Raw genomic sequence first — 17,939 nt, 5'->3', positions numbered from 1 at the left:
TTGGTAAGCTAAATTTGGTTTGGCAGAGAATTTTTAGGAGTAGATAAGGCTCTGTGAGTAAAACTTTGCAGTTTTAGCCAAAGAAAACAGACTGTAGATTTGATGACTCTGTTTGATTTATTAGTGCCATATGCAAGGCCTTTTGATCTTCAGGATTCAGTAAGCCAAGGAATTGATATTAATCAGAACTCCATCACATGGGAAGAAATCTTTATTTGCCTGTAGTGTTGATACTAATATAATTAGCTGACACCTGCATTCTATTGATGATAACTGTGTTAGGTTATATTACATTTTAATGATAGATACAGATGAATATTAAAAACAAGTTTTTGGATAGTATTAACATTGGAAATAATCTTATTTCTCAAGTACATCAAATTTGCTTGCTTGACTATATAACAAAACTTCTTAATGAGAAGTGCAGGAACTACATGTAGTGACTGTGGTTTTAAAGAAAAAAGGGAAATAACTTGACATTGATGTTACCACATAAGCAGATGTTATATAATAAAGACTACTTACAATCTTAATTTGTCAGACACTGTAAAGGAGTTTCAATTAAGTTTGAGGTTTCACCCCACTTCTGAATTCCTTAGTAATATTTTTATAAAGTAACAGACCACAGGACAAATATTTCTGCCATTAAACCATCAGAATCCATCTGTTTTTGTCTTTTTAATACTAAGACAAATTAACCTATGACTGAAGTGTATACATCTGTAAAATTGAGATGAAATATCAAGACCATATCATGATATTTATTTCCTTTAAATGGATCTTTTTACTGATATTCTTAGGGTCCCCCATTTTTCTGTAGGAGGATAAACTTCTGGATCTCAGTCAGTGGAATGCCCTAAATGAGTTTCACTTTCATTTTTCTGCAAATTCTTAATTATTACTTGACCAATAAGTTACTTGACCAGTAATTATTTGTTACTTTCTGGTAGGTGATTTGTATTTAGATTAATGGCCATGTTTTCATTCTCGTCTTTGTTCTATGGAAGTACTTTCTAGGATGTCTTTTTTTGTACCAGGCATTTAATGAGGCATTTGGCCAGCTAGCTCCCTGCTCTAAGAGAAGTTTGAGGGGAAATAAATTTGGGGTCAGTTGAAGGAGATTGCCTTATTTCTGAAAGTGTCCAATATATTTCAGGGAAGATTGTCATAGGGTGAGAGGTGGACAAGCCAAATGGACTCAGACGTGACTTTTCTCATATCAGACTTTCACGGTTCTTCTTGGTGATAGTAGTAGTTAATTATTTAGTCATCCCATGCGTGTGTGTGTGCACGCTAAGTCCCTTCAGTCGTGTCTGACTCTGTGACCCTATGGACTATAGCCCTCTGTCCATGGGTTCTCCACACAAGAATACTGGAATGGGTATCCATGCCCTTCTCCAGGGGCTCTTCCTGACCCAAGGATCAAACCTGTGTCTCTTATATCTCCTGCATTGGCAGGTGGGTTCATTACCACTAGCGCCACCTGGGAAGCCCCGTTTATCCCATGCTCTGTCCTAAATGCTTTGCTTGCATTAACTACGTTCTCATGCTATCTATATGAACTAGTACCATTATTAACTCAATTTTCTCACTTGGAGATGAAGAAGCTGAGACCTGGAGAAGGCATATGACTTGGCTTAGGTCACACAGCAAGAAAGTGGTGGAATTGGGATTCAAACCAGATCTGAGTTTCCAGAACCTGAGCCCCAAATCGTTTTATTATCCTACCCTTTTCACCTTCACACTCATATTAGTCTTGAGGTTTTGGAGTATCTGACATTAGATTTAAGTGCAAAATTGTTTGCCATTTCTTCTCACTTGTTCCTCTATCACAGAGCATTTGACTTTTTGCATCTCATTTACTAACACATCTTAATATTTATGAATCTGTGCTGAGCTTAGTTGCTCAGTTGTGTCTGACTTTGTGACCTCATGGACTGTAGCCCACCAGGCTCCTGTATCCATGGGGATTCTCCAGGCAAGAATACTGGAGTGGGTTTCCATACCCTCCTCCAGGGGATCTTCCTGACCCAGGGCTCAAACCCAGGTCTCCTGTGTGGTAGGCAGATTCTTTACCATCTGAGCCACCAGGGAAGTCCATGAATACTGAAGTGGATAGCCTGTGCCTTCATAGTCCATGGAATTCTCCTGGCAGAATACTGGAGTGGGCAGCCATTCCCTTCTCCAGGTGATCTTCCCAACCCAGGGATCGAACCCAGGTGTCCTGCATTGCAGGTGGATTCTTTACCAGCTGAGCCAGCAGGGAAGCCCAGAATACTGAAGTGGGTAGCCTGTCCCTTCTCCAGAGGATCTTTCCAACTCAGGAATCAAAAAGGGGTCTCCTGCATTGCAGGTGGATTCTTTACCAGCTGAGCTACTAGGGAATCCCTTTATGAATCTAACACATCTTAATGTTTATGAATCTCAATATTTGTGCATATATACAACACAGTGTAATATGAACATATATAGCACAGCAGTGTTGTAGGTGTAGTTCATAGCTGCTTCCAAATAGTGCCTTCTGTGTTTTCTTTTTTTTCCTTTATATACTGGAAAATGTTATTGGAACCCCAGTAATGAATAGGAGCTTAAAGTCCATGTTCAGTATCTCTACCTTTTAACTCTGCTACTCTTGATTTGCACAAGCAAATGTGATCCTCTGTAGTGACTTTGCCCTGTTTACGGAATAGGAGTGTGTGCCATTACTGATAGGATGGGCAGGTCTTCCAGTTAAAATACTCCTAAGACAAATAAATCCCGGAACCTTCCCATGGCCCTTTCTTGACTGTGTACTTCATAACACTCTGCAGGTTAGACAGAGCAGGCAGTTTACTCAAGTGACTTAAGTTGATAAGTCAGACTTTAGAGAAATGTCCTGGAAAACTCAAGCAATGTGATTCAAGATCCGGGTAGACTAGGAGAGATTGTTCAGTGTTTGACACCTGACCTCTCCAGCAGAAAGTATGCTTACCACACATACGGCTGTATCAGATGGAAGAAGCCCGTTTCTAAAACAGCTCGGGGTGGATGTTTGCTTCTGATTAGCCTGTGTGTGTGTGTTGGATGAGTGAGCAATTGGGAAGTCATGACCATGTGTTTGCTGTCATTTAAACTGCCAATCTAATCTAAATATACATGTGGGTGCCTAAGGAGACTTCTTTCTTTTCAAGAGGATCATTCTTAACAGCTCTCAAGTCCTTGCCGACACACATGAACTTTGGGGCACTTCTGTTTTCCTGAGGGCTACTCTGTTTTCTTTTAAAAGAGGTGAGGGTGATTTCTTTGCTTGCTGTATTTCTGATTTTTAAAGGCCATCCGTATGTTAAGTTTATTTACCATGAGCAGTAACTTCATAGGAAAGATAGCTTCTAGGATGTTCTACAAGGTAATGAAAGAAAGGGTGAGGGGGGGAGGGTGGTGAAATGAGGAAAAGACCTACAGGTTTTGGTTTATAGAATTTCAGTTTTAGATCACTGATTTGTACCTAGCATGCTATAATCTAAGAAAAATTAGATTAAAAAATTAAAGTATTTATAGAATGAGGTATAATTTTTATAACTCATTTTATAGTGGAGCCCTGTTGTGATTTAAGATAGGAATAATAAAAGATGCCTTTCTCCTATGCCTTTGAAGTATTTACATGTATTTTATCTACCTAGGAATTATTAAAGTGCATATTAAAGAAATTGAAGTTTTTCTATTCATGATTATTGTATTATAGACTTATTTTTTTAGAGAAGCTATTAGACATAAATATCTTACTAATCTGTAATGAATCTTTTCCATTAGAAAAGAATAACACTGTTTTTCCTTTTTTATAATTATATAGCTTATCATATTTTACAAAGCCATGCACACAAAGTGTTTTTCTTTTCCCATTCACATATTTTTAGATGTAAAAGCAAGCCACATATTATCTTTAACTTATGGAAAAAAATAACAGGACACTCTTTGTCATGTAACCACTAGAGTATTTGTTACAGATTAGCTATCATTTAATTGCACGTTAAAATGCTGTTTTCTTAATATTATTTTGATAATCGTAGATATACTAACTTATTTTCTTAAAATTTATGAGTATGTAAATTCTTATACAAGTATTTAATTTTTTAACTTCTTTAACAGTCATACTGTAGGACAGTTTGAGTGGAATTAGGCTTACACATTAATATATGTTACAGATATAAATTAAGAGAAGAAGTAACAAAATTTAAAGACCATAGCACTCATTCAGACTTAGGCAAAACTTCCTATAGAAATAGAGTTATATTCTTTTATATTTGGAATGTCAGAAAGCATGCACATTCATTGGCAGAAATAAATTTCTTGGAACCATATTCAAGAATTTACCATATGGGTCTCTATAAATTAAATGTAGTCACTCGATGTCCAAATAGTTAATGTTATATATAAATGGGCAAAGTAATTTCATGTAAATACTAAGCTCAATAAGTTAAAACTGTTTTTCTGACAGGGTAGAACATATTGTTTTTACCCAGACATGGAAATATCAAAAGACTAAAGAAAAAAAATTTTTTTTTATGAAATAACATTTCCTTTTTAAATGTTTCATTCCAGCATAATTTCAGAGAAAACAGAAGCTGATCATAATAATCCCTTTCATTCCTGGAAGAATCATATTGGGTGAATTGTGTTGTAGAGCAGTGAGCTTTACTGCTCCTCAGAGCTAGTTCCCTCTCCCCGTTCCCCACTCCCTTCTCACCTTGTTGCTTAGCACACACTGAAGAAATTGTGCCTCTGCTCAGTTCATCCAGAAGTTTATGAGAGTAATAATATCAGTATTTTCAGTTTTCTTTCAGATTTTTAGTTTATACGAATACACTGCTTTCCAGAGTAATTTGACAAGCTTCTAGCAGCCAGCTGGTAGAGGACGTAATCTATTACACATTTCACATTGTTCATAAGATAAAAACCCAAGCTCTTAGGAGATGTTTTAAGTCAAATGCAATTAAGTGGAAAGAAGCGTCTGTGTTTTCTACTTGCTTTTCAGCACTTGGCTCTTTTAAGTGTAGTGGATAAAACGGTATTAAGTAGCCTTTATTGTCTAGGGAGAAGTTGGAGTACCATATTGTAAACTAAATGTGCCGAAGTTTTAAAATATAATGTATATATTTGAAACATCTATGCATGCTTGTGTATAGGAAGGTTTGTAGAATTTCTCACTCTATAAATACTGTATGTATAATAAGGTTTGTAGCTTTTCCTGAATAATGATTCTGCAAGTTTCATGAAGATTAAAAATAAATTTAGGTCTTTAAATCATCCTTGACTTATTGAAATTGAATGAGTTTCTGAGAATCAATTCACAAATGTTTCAAAACTGTCCTCTAAGAATGCTGTAAATCATTTGTGCTATTGCTCTAATTGAACAGCGTGGATCTGAACCCTCATTAACTTGTCTGTAAGGAAGAGAAAATTGAGGAGAGCAAGAAGAGGCTGAGAAGACCTTTAGCCGGTACTGTCCGGAGCTGCCATTGTCAAAGGACATCCTTTGAGCTAATTTCAGTCCTATAAAAAAAAAAAAAATCTATTTAGTGATTAGTAACTAGTGGATAAGAGCAGAAAGCCCAAGTGAATAAAGGCCATAAATACTGAAGTCCTTGGGATAACAGCCTGTAAAACTGTCAGAAAGCATTGCGTAAGTGACAAAAGATAGCCCAAAGTAACAAGAAGTGTTAGCTCACTAGGCAATACTCCATATTCATGGACAGAAGACATAATTTAGTTTTCTTCAAAAAAAGAGGTTCTTCCTTGAATCCAATACCTGCCTCACTTTATTTGTTTTGCATAGTGTCTATTTGCTGTTAATTTATGGCTGATTGCATTTGCTCATAGAAATCGTGATGCCTTGTTTAAAGATAGCTGTGTTTCCAAAAGTATAGCTATGTTACTGAAACTTCTGTTTAGACCCATCAAAATCTACTTACTTACTAAGAATGTTTAGCCTAACTAGAGTGAGCGGGTAAGTACATGTGTGTGTATTTTTAAAAGGCAGATGGTTAAGCATTAGATGCTGACAAGTGTCTTTCTCTTGTTTTTAAAGTTCACAATTCTTAAATATTTCTCCCCAAGGGAAGAATAAATTAAATCAAACAGAAGAGTGTACACCTATATTATAAACTATTTTGTTATTACTGCACAAAATATTGAGATGACAAATGGTTAGTCTTACTGCCCAGCACTTTAGATTGTTTTTCAGTGTTAGAGAAGATTCAAGATGATGGGCTCAGAGGTCTTTATTGTAAACTCCTATTGTTCTAACTATGATGATGATTTCATGGCATTTGAATTACAATGTTAGCAATCAAAAGGATACATTTTACTGTTTTTTACAGTATAACCCTGAAATCCCAAACTTGTGTTTTAGAGATGTGTGTGTCTTCAGTGGATTTCAAGTGTTGTGCTTGTTCAGGTTAGAAAATTTTATCAACTTATGGGTATTTGCTTTTCAACATTCCGGCTGTGAGAACTGGAGGTGTCATTCACTTGAAGGGAGCAGATGTTAAAGGTTCTTGCCCCTGCCTCCCTAATCCCAAACACCCTTGAAGAAGAGAAACGTTCTATGACCCAAATAGGCATCTTTCTGATGGTGAGAAAAGGCGGTAAAAGGCAGTAAATCTGCCTTCTCATTATGAAGTGCAACAATAGATTGATTTATGAAGAAAAGCAACTGTTAGGCCTATATAAGATGTGTGCATGGAAATGTAGGTTCCTTTACAGCCTTATAAGCAGCAACATTCCTCCTATTCTTGACAAGAATCTAATATTACTAACAGAGAATCTGTTTATTCTAAATACCACGTTTTTTTAAGGGAGTACATTGAGAACAAAAAGTTCACCTCCTAATGTTTTCACGTGAGAACAATCTTTTAAATGTGCTGTGTTTTTGCTATTTTTGTTTATTTTTTTTATAGAAGGGAATTTTTAAAAATAGCTTTATTTTTTAAAATGTTAGTACTTAATATTTTAAGAGAAGTGAATACAAGTATAAAATATTTAGATGTTAGCCTGTTTAAAAAAGTTTTTCAGTTTCACTTAATATTGTGTAATTTTCAGCCAACACTATAAAATGAGAGCTTCAAATAGAGCCACAGTGAAGGTAATTTCAAATTTTGGGGAGAAGGAGGTCATGTAGAGTATTTTTTCATTGGACTTTTATTTTAAGAAGACATATGTGCACTTTAAAATCTTTTATAGGTTTGTGTTACCTCTTAGTTAAGGAAGTCTGTTGAAATACTTTTGTTTAACTTAAAAATTAAACATTTAAGCTCCAAGTCAATTTTGAGCACGAAATACAAAAATCTGGACAATCCCTAAGTAAATTGTAATGATGGTGCCTTATAGGTTTAGCACACATCACCCCAGAATTTGAAATCTGTCATATAATTAAGATTTGAGCAGGTAAATTACAGAATTCAAACTGACAATTATCATCTATAGAGTTGATATTAAAACTCTTCTCTTAATAGACATGTATCCCCAAGTATATGTATATTTCCAAATTATGCATATAGTAATAGCCATATTAACATGTATAGGAAAACACATACAAAAAATTGAAAATTTAAAAGGTAAAGACAGAAAATAAACATGAATAAAGGTCCTGTTTTCTCTTACCCTATGGATTAAATTACACACATCTTTGTGAACACATGTGCATATCCATACCCAAGGAACTTTGAGATGCTGTCATCCGGAAGAAAGGGTTCCAGTAACATAACGTGAAAAATTACACTATTACTCTGATTAGGAAGATACAGGTTTGTAAAGAAACAGTTCTTGTAACTATTAACAATCTTTGCTGTGTAGGCTGACCATGAGAAGTGTTGCATTTTTAACCTAATGCTGATTGGTTAATTTTAAATCAGTACTTTTTTCCCCAGTGAGTTTTGGCTGTTTTTGGAAGTCCAAATACCATGGATATAAGCGTTTAGTGAATAAAATGAACTCAATGCTGCGGCGATGGTGGTAAATCTAAGCTTCACATTTAATGGGGAAAATTCGCTAAGATAGCTGAAAGATTAAAATTAATAAAATGTTCTGACATTTGTGTAGGCCTATAAAGATTCTACACAAATGTCAATCAAATACTCTATGACCATTTTTAAGTAAGCCATGTTTTAAGGGTCTAAAATTCACAAGGAAATGCAGGTAAATGTCTTGTCAAGATGATCTCTTTAGATATAGCTCCGTTTTACTTGATTTCAGTTATATACCATGTTTATGATACTCTGAATTCATTCTATTTAATTTACTTTTATATTTAAAATGTAATCCAAAACTGAGAGTTATAACCACATAAAATGTACTTTTAGTATTTTATTCAATTGGGCCCTGCCCTTATACAAAGAATCCACCGATACTTTTTCATTATTTCAAGTGTCTCGTGCACTACACAGGTGGGTTATTTCACAGGCAACTGAATAGTAGTTCTGACAACAGTTAAGTGATCTTATTGTTAGCTGATGAGCAGTGGTGTTGTGATGTTCCTTGGTCAGCTTCAATAACAGTTAATTATGGGGCAATTCTATCAGGAAAATGTTTTTTTTTTTTTCCTGTTTCTCTTTTGTGAGGCATTATAGCTCTAAACTCTCTTGTAACTTTTCTTCCTCTACCTTTAAAATGTATGAAAGAGAAAAAAAAAGACTAGTTAAAAGATGTCTCTAACATTACAACTAGGTGGTATAATTAATGGCCAGTTGTGAAACTCAGCTTCTGTGTGCAGTCTTTACTCAGGGAATGCTTACATGCTTAGAGGTGGCACAACTATACATGGTCTTTTCCAGATGATTTCTCATTCCTAAAGCTCTTAACAAGTGAGCGATTTTCAGAACACACCTGGCGCATGCACCATCTTGCAACAACTGGATTTTTTTTGAAAGATCACATGTTCTGTCCACAATAGTCAGTAACAGCCTTCAAAGTACAACTGGTGATGAGAGATAAAAGACTTGAGGCTCCTCTGTTTAAAAGAGAAGAAGCTGAAAGAAAATTATAGCCATCCCCAAGTGTGGAAAAGGGTCTTATGGAAAGATTTATAGACCCGTGTTCCCCAAGGCCAGTTCGTTTTCTAATGGGATTTTGTGTTCTCAGACAGGGAGGGATGGTGACAAATGTTGATAGCATTTAATAATAATAGTGACGATGGCAGTAATAATGAAGAAAACAAATGCAGTTGTAAAAACAGAGGCACCTCAATATAAAGCCAATTATCTTGGCCCCCAGAATGACTTTGTCTGTAAGTTGAAAATATAATAGAAATAAAGATCTTTTCTGTTTTGCTAACCATAGGGAAGGTAGTTCTTAGGATCTTCCTCTATTACCAACGCATGGTGGACATACCAACAGCTTTTGCTGATACAAGGGTCCAAGAGACTAAATACAATTATAATTTAACATCAGATTTACTCAAGTTGTCATAATACTTACAAATGGAGAGGGTTTGCCCAAGAGAGATGTGGTTTCTTCTGTGTGCTCACAGACCTGAGTAATTAGCAATAAGGGTTCCAGCTTCCTACTCCAGTGTTCTTTCTCCAATTAAACCTTGGTTTCAAAGAAAGATTGTCAACAGATTATTTAAAGCATTAAATCTATTTTTTTTAAGCCCTGGATTTCATGGGAATTGTATAGAAGGCTTGGGGAAAGCGATAGTTCATCCTTGAAGGCAAATAAAATAAATGATTGTAGTGTGTTGCCTGATGTGTTTGCCAGTCTTCTTGATCAATGCCAGTGTCAAGAGGATCAGGATAGTTTAGAGGGGAAACTTACTTGTTTTTTGAAAAAAAGATAAAAAAACCTTACTGTACTAGTGAGGTGAGTAGCCAGGATCTAATGTAGTATTGATTGAACGAATGTTAGAAGCAGTTGATACAGACATACAGCCCCAGGGGTGAAGTGTTTTTACCACTCATTTGCTTTGGATGCTGCTCACAAGCTGTCCCTTAGAGGGATATTCAGTTTCCCAGTGACATAGAAAACTCTGTTCCTTGACACTAGTGTTATAAAATGGTGCTAGTATGTTTAGAACTCTGCTCTAAACTGATAGATCTTCTTCAGTGTTAATAGGTGTAGTATAAAGAGGGCTAGATTAGAAGTCACAAAACTTGGTTGTAATCCACCTAAATATTACCCATGCTTATACTCAGTCACTTCACTCATGTCTGACTCTTTGCAACCCCATGGACTGACTGTAGCCCTCCAGGCTCCTTTGTCCATAGGATTCTCCAGGCAAGAACACTGGAGTGGGTTGCCATGCCCTCCTCCAGGGGATTGTCCCGACCCGCAATCGAACCCATATCTCCTGCATTGCAGGCAGGTTCTTTACCCATTCAGCCACCTGGAAAGTCCAGAGTGACCCACTGGTCCCTTCATTTTCTTGGGCTTCAGTTTCATCACCAGTAAATGGAGATGAAAAATGTGTTCTGCTATTTTAGTCAACTCTGCCTGCCATCATAATATACCATAGACTGTGTAGCTTCAACAACAGAAAAAAATTTTAATATATTTATTTATGGAAGCTGGGAAGTCCAAGATCAAGGTGCTGGTCACTTTGGCCTCTCTGTGAGGGTTGTTTTCTTAGCTTGCAGCTGGTCACCTTCTCACTGAGTCTTGACATAGGAAAAGCGAGGGAGGAAGCAAGTTCTCTGGTGTCTTGTCTAAATAAGGGCACTAATCCCAACCTGAGAGCCCCACCCTCATGACCTCATCTAACCTGATTACTCCCAAAGACCATCTCCAAATACCATCGCATGGGGGTTAGGACTTCAACACAGAATTTTTGGGGGGGAAACACATTTAGTCCATAGCACTACTTGCCTTTCTCATGGCAGAGCAAATGAAATAAAGACCATGATAGACCTACACAAAGATCCATTAAGAGGCTAGAGTTATTGACTGATTTCTCCAATCTTATTTTCATATACCTTTCTGTGTAACAAGGTTTTGTTCTTTTAGCATGTTTATTTTGAAAAAGTTATTAATGTAAAACCAAATGAAGATTAAAACCCTGTTGTTTTTAGCCTTTTGACAATTCACTGTTGCATTAACCTTGTTAAATTTAAGTGTTATTTTGTAACTTTTAAGACTTATTTCCTAGCTTAACTTTTACCTTAGCTTTTACTGACATAGCTCTCACAATATATTACCTATTAATGGGAATTGATAAGATAAGAGTGTGTTCATAGGATGAAGAACATTGTCTATAAGGTTGAATGTCATTTTTCTTTAAAATCCAATGTTTATTTGAAAGATGAGTTTGATTATCTTTAGTTTCTTATAGGAGAGAAACTAAATGAGGTAGTTTTTTTTCTCAGTTTTGTTGAGATATAATTGTTATAAAACATCCTATCAGTTTAAGGTTCATAACATAGTGATTTGATATATGTATATATTGTGAAATGATTGCTATGATAAATTTAGTTAATATCCATCATGCATGATGTAGTCTTTTAAAAGTGTATTACGTACGTGTTTTCTTCTTTGATTAGTACTCATCCTTGACACAGTCTGATTATTTGTGCAAAGAAAAGATCATCTTTATTGCAGAGTATGTATTTTTTTCCTAAACAAAATAGAAAATTTGTGGAAATAAAGTAGCGATGTGTCTAAAACATGTCTAAAATAATTTAGTTATACCATATTCTCTTCCTTTCTCCTGAAGAAAGATGTATATAATTCTCCCACCTTTTATTTTTATTGTTTTAAAGATCAAGTCGAAATTTTGTTCAAAAATATAGTTGCCCATTAGAAAAGGTGAAAATTCTGCATTCTGATTACCTAAGGAGGAAATCTGCTCCAAGTATAAGGAACAAGGGCAGATTTTACAAATCTTGTCATGTGACCTACATTGACAGGTGTTCTTGTTTGAAGCAACAACACTTCTAGGGCTTAACTTCTAGGAGTTGTAAACATGCGGTTTTTCTTACTTGTCTTGGACAAGAATAATCCTCCATAGAAAATCCATTACAAAATGGTTTTGCATAGCCATTTAATGTTGAAGATTGCATTGCAAATCTTGGTAGGCCCATTGTTTTGGTAGTAAAGATATATCTTGTTTTAGGCAATAGAGGAGTTTGTGATCTGTTGTAAAAAAAAAATAGTAGCAACTAAATATTGATTAGCTGCCATTATAACAGCCATGGGCTAGGATTTTTTATTTTATTATATCAACTTAACATTATCACTTCTACATGAGGTTCAGTGTCCTCACTCTCTGAGGAAACTAATGCTTAAGTAATCTTCCTAAAAACATGTACTAGTGAGCATAGAATTTGAGATTCTTAAGCCTATACTTTTGTCACTGTGGAACAGACTATTTAAAGAAACTTCATGTCTAGTGTGCCTTGCTTAGTACATCAGCTAAACATGTGCTTAGGGCATAAGCAAGAAGAACCACATAAAAAAATTTTTTTTAGTGAAAATTTTGATGTTTAAAAATAAGTCTTAAGGGGGACATCAGAACCTCATTGGAATTCCCTGCAGTTAGTTTTTGGCACACCTAGGGAGGGAAAAGGAAGATACATAATCTCTCCAATCCTTGGGACCTAGTTAAGATCTTAATCTAGCTCTGTTTATGGTGAAAATTTTTTGTAACACACACATCCTTACCTAGTTTTATATAGTCATCTTTGACTTGTGTTTTTGGTGGGTAAATCTGATTTTAAAACAAACAAGCTTAAGGTGACCTCCAGCTTGGTTTTGTTGGACTGGATAAAATCTAAGGCTGGATCAGCCTCATCTAGTAGCAGAGTGGCTTTTTGAGTAGTTAACATCTAGTTGAATTTTGTCCATCCACCAACACACAATTTTACATGCTTCATGAACATTTATATTCACTGGTAACCATGTCCTGTCAGGGGGCTCTTTTGCCAAATACTTTGAAGATTATGCCAAGTTGTTACCTCTGGATAGATCAGTAAGTTTATATTTTTTCTCATGATGCAAGCTCTTATGCTTTCTTAAAGTTAAGATTCTTATAACAACATATTTTTGCATGTATAAAAAGAGAGGGCTTCCCCGATTTGGCCCTGCTAAATATATTGGATCAGAGTCTCCTTGTGTGTAGAATCCACCTAGCTGATTCTGATGAATATTCACAGCTATGAATCTCTGAGTCTTTGGCCAGTGGTTCTCAAAAGTCTGGTTGGCCCTCAGAACAGCAACTTGTAAGAAATCCAGGTTCTTACCACTATCCCTGACTTAGACACGCTGGGTGGGGCCTGTGAAGTCACTCAGTCGTGTCCGACTCTTTGTGACCCCGTGGACTGTAGCCTACCAGGCTTCTCCGTCCATGGAATTCTCCAGGCAAGAATACTGGAGTGGGTTACCATTTCCTTCTCCAGGGGATCTTCCCAACCCAGGGATCAAACCCGGGTCTCCCGCATTGGAGGCAGATGCTTTAACCTCTGAGCTACCAGGGAAGGGAAGGGTGGGGCCTAGGAGTCTGCATTTTACCAGATCTCCCAGTTGGTTCTCTACTGCTCATGGAAGTATGACAATCACTCCTTTTGACGATTCAAAGGTCTCCTTAGCTCTCACGTTCTACAAGTCCTTGTCCTGACTGCAAAAAACTTTCTGGACAGGGGAATTTTCTGCCCACCATTCAACATTTTTATCCTTCTCCATCCACCTCCATTGCTTTCAACCATGAAAAGTTTCCATATTCTAGTTTCCATTTTAATATTCTCACTGAATGACTGTGTCTTCTACTGTAAACCCCTTCAAATGCTTGGTGAAAGAGCCAGAGTGTTAATGATAAACATTGAATAGAAAGCCTTTTGCTCTGGTTGTATTATGTCCTTTACCGTTTGCCAGTTTTCTGATGGTTAGCAACTGTGGCATTATTAACGTTGTTTATGGTTAGGAAACTAAAAGAAGGCTGCCTCCAGGTTTGGTTCCGGCATTGGCATGATGCTTGAGACAGATGGGTCACATTTAGCATGGGGGAGTTGGAGAGACGGCCACTGTCCTCTTGATCCTAATTAATGTCACTCACAGCAAATAGCTCTGGCAGGACATCTCCTCGATGTCCAGCATAGCGTGTACTGGCCAGGCAGGGTGGGGATTGCAGCTCTCTCTAAGGAAACCTCTTTTTTGGCTCCAAAATGGTTTCCAGAACTATCAAAATATTACCATTTGCAGACACTTTTCATGGCTGAAGAGAGCAACTTGGAGAGAAAAGGAAGTGCTCCGTGGACCCCGGGAGAAATGTTTGTGGCTGGGCATTGTGCTCATCCCCTTTCAGTTGTGTGACTCACTGCAGGGTCTGGGAAGTGGAAGACGCTGGACAGAGTGAAGGGTACCCCCCACAGGCCTTTGTACTTGTCCACCGGCTCTTCTTTGTGGGTCACGAATAGCAATATGGACCTCGTGCTGCAAATTTCAAGGAAATGTTGCAGGGGTGGTGGGTTGGTGGGCCACCTGCTGCTAATTAGAGGTCCCGTCTGGCTCTTTTCCTGGAGGGTGAGTGGTAGATTGCTGACACCTGTTTTCCCATCCAGCCTCGGGATATGAAGTATGCATTAGGAATGCCTGAAAGTGCTTCCTCGTGTTTGAGTCTGTGGAGCTTGGTGCTGCTTGGAGGGGAGGGAGTAGTGGATTCAGTGAAGGGAGGGGAGCTGAGAAGATCAAGGGGGAGAAACTGTAGTGTGAATGGAACTGAGATTCTCGTCCTCATGGAGTAGCTTTTGATTGTGCTCCAGGTTGTCCTCCTTGTGGCCATGATAAACGTAGTCACCCACTGAGCAACGAAGATGTGTCCTGACCTTCAGAAGACCTCAGAAGTTTCTCAAGTGACATGAGCATGTCGTTTAAACTTTGAGCATATTAGAAATGGGAGAAAAATAATGCCCTCTTCCAACCAAATTGATCAACATTAAGTTATTTAAAACTAATGACAACCCTATGGTCTATATCCCACCAGGCTCCTCTGTCCATGAGATTCTCCAGGAAAGAACACTGGAGTGGGTTACCATTCCCTCCTCTAGGGGATCTTCCCGACCCAGGGATTGAACCCAGGTTTCCTGCATTGCAGGCAGATTTGTTCCCATCTGAGCCATCAGAGAAGCCTTAAATGTTTACAATTCAAGTGTCTGGATGGCATGATCACTTTCTCTACACAGTTCTGTCCATCTGTTTTCTCCTCCCATTGTTGCCTACCAGAAAGTCTCATAAAAACAGATAGCATTGAAACATGTGTATTATCATATGTGAAATAGATCACCAGTCCAGGTTCGATGCATGAGACAGGGTGCTCAGGGCCAGTGCCCTGGGATGACCCTGAGAGATGGGATGGGGAGGGAGGTGGGAATGGGGTTCATGATGGGGAACACATGTACAGCCATGGCTGATTCATGTCCATGTATGGCAAAAACCACTACAATATTGTAATTAGCCTCCAATTAAAATAAATAAATTTAAAATAAAAAAAAGAAAACAGATGGTGGACCAGAGGGCCTAATGTCACACAGAAAGAGCACCTGTTGTATGCAGTACATGTTGCTGAGTATCAGGGCATAACAAGAAGCACAAGGCGGAGGCTCCAATCCCAGCCTTTTCAAGTGCTGGCAGGTTACTGGAAAGAAAAAACATCCACATCGGAGGTAGCATGATTCCATAGCAGATCTTCTAAGCAAACAGATGATCCACATTTTCAGTGGGCTTGGGAAAAGAAGAGAACTCTGAGTTGGTAGGTCAAGGAGGATGTGGAACTTGTTCTGGATACTAAGGAATGAAGAGAATGTGCTGAGAGTGGGGTGTGTACATGATGCTCTTTCCCTGCATCACTCTACTGTGGAATTAAAGGGTGTTTTTTGTTTTAAGTGGTGGGAACATTTTCCCCTGACTCATTTGTGGGACTTGGCCAGGTCTCCTTGCAATCATTGGCCTCCATTTGTGAACTGTGGATGAACGGGGTTAGGGTTGGGTCATGGCCTTGGACCAGAGTAAAATTAACTGGCTCATAATGTGATTGAACTAATGACCTTGGCCTCATTACCACTATGTTTTAACCAGTTGAGTCAATCAAATGTTGCAGAAAGGGTAATCAAGGTATCTTTCAGAAAGCAATGCAGATGACAGTAAACACAGGAGTGGAATCAAAGCCAGGTTTCTTGCCTTATGAGCTACGCCCCTCTTTATCCTTGAGGTTTTACACTTGTTTCTACACCTAACGAAAATATTGTGGACGAAACAAAAAGGACACTGACTTTCCTGTGTTAGCATTTTTGACATGAGGCAATTTGTAGTCATTTTCTTGCACAGTGTCAGACTGTTTTTGTAGGGCAAAATCTGTTTGAGCAACAATGGTGTTTCTAATTTTAGGTGTAGCGTCCTATCCATTTACTGATGGTGCCTTTCTCTTCTTCTTTCAAGTCTGAACAACCCAGTCCTGCCAGCTCCAGCTCCAGCTCCAGCTTCACACCATCCCAGACCAGGCAACAAGGTATCCACATCTCCCAGGCCAGCTCGGAAACATCTTTCTCATAAAACATCTTAATGACTTGATTTATGGCCTATTTTCTACTGTTTTATTATTTGAATGATAACTTGGCTTTTATGCAGTTGTATTTATTTCCCCTAGGAATGCACTTGAGTATTGTTCTGATGTATGAGGCCAGCCTCTAGAAATTCCCCTTTTTCCAGTCCCTGCCATCAGAGTCCCATTTTACAAAAGGATTATAGACACAGCCCATTCCAGGGAGTTCCCAAAGGAAATACAATAGCGAAAGCTAGACTTGAGAGGCTTTGACAGAGAGAAATAGGTTTTTAGTCCCCCTCCTGGACATCTTTCATTTTATTATTTTTCTACAGATTAATAGACTTTTTTCTGTGGTGAGTGTTAATTTGCTGTCTTTAGAATATATTTTCTTCTACTCAAACTCAAAATAAATTTAGTAAAAAAATTTAAATTGAAACATTAACTAAATATATGTTCCTTTTTTCATGTGTGGAAACTCAACAAACACAGGCCCGTTTTTCAATTTTTTTTTTTTTTTTAAACAGGGAAACTGAGATTATATCAAGAGATAATCTGTTTCTGGGCATCACATTGCACATTACCTTTTTTGATTGACCGCATTGAATTCCTGATGGCCTTGCATGTTTTGAAAAGGATTAAATTGTTGTGTGCATTTAGGCTAAGGCTAAGCTTCCAGGAAAAAATAAAAGACACTGTTCATTTTGGCTGTTTAGAGTTCTTGTTCCACTGACTTCCCAAGATAAAAGCCCGTGACAAAAGCAGAGAAATTTGGAGTTTGCAGAATGTGAGATTACACAGAGTCAACACTTATTTTAGAAGTAAGGCAATGATAGCTCAGATAGTCCTCTCACAGATTAGCCTTTAGGAATTGGCTAATCTAGGATAAAAGTGCCTCTCTCACTCTCTCCATTGTCCTTACAGTCTCTTCTGTTAAGATTAGAAATATCTATTTTGATTTCATTACATTTTTAGTAGTATGATGAAAATAAGCCACATTAATGCATTTTTCTGTGAATTTAACTTTACATTCTAGAATAAAATTAGTTCTGCCTTGATGTTTCTCTCCCATCTAATACTGGATACTGTTTTGAATGTTCTGGGCACTGATTTATTACATGGTCTTATTTAGGTAAATTCATGCCAATATTTTGCCAGGAAATTCTTAAAAAGTAAAATAAAATTGGCTACACAAAATTGTTGCAACAAGACCTTGTGTCCGAGATCAATATGAAGATCAGAAATAGGACATTGCACCATGGAATTGAAATACTTTATAATCTGAACTTGACTGAAATGCTTGCTTGACCTGAAATTGACCTTGAAATAAAAGGAACAGCTAAACCTTAATAGATCAAAAACTACCACACAAAGGCCGCCTTGCTAAGAACAAGTTACAACCATGGTGATTTATTAGTCTCAACTTTTCAATACATGGATTAAC

General features: G+C 37.4%; 1 protein-coding gene across 2 annotated transcripts in view; it reads left to right on the top strand.

Moving 5' to 3' along the window:
• The window catches only part of MLLT3 (MLLT3 super elongation complex subunit), a 275,250-nt gene that overhangs the window by 237,614 nt on the left and 19,697 nt on the right, over positions 1–17,939 (top strand). For both annotated transcript variants that reach the window (XM_069574117.1, XM_069574118.1), the window contains exon 6: positions 16,393–16,462. In XM_069574117.1, coding sequence (XP_069430218.1) covers positions 16,393–16,462 — 70 coding nt within the window. The remainder of the gene's footprint in view (positions 1–16,392; positions 16,463–17,939) is intronic.

The sequence above is a fragment of the Ovis canadensis genome, chromosome 2, assembly GCF_042477335.2.
Source record: "Ovis canadensis isolate MfBH-ARS-UI-01 breed Bighorn chromosome 2, ARS-UI_OviCan_v2, whole genome shotgun sequence".
In the NCBI taxonomy this organism is placed as follows: Eukaryota; Metazoa; Chordata; class Mammalia; order Artiodactyla; family Bovidae; genus Ovis; species Ovis canadensis.
This window is presented reverse-complemented; position numbering and strand designations above follow the sequence as displayed.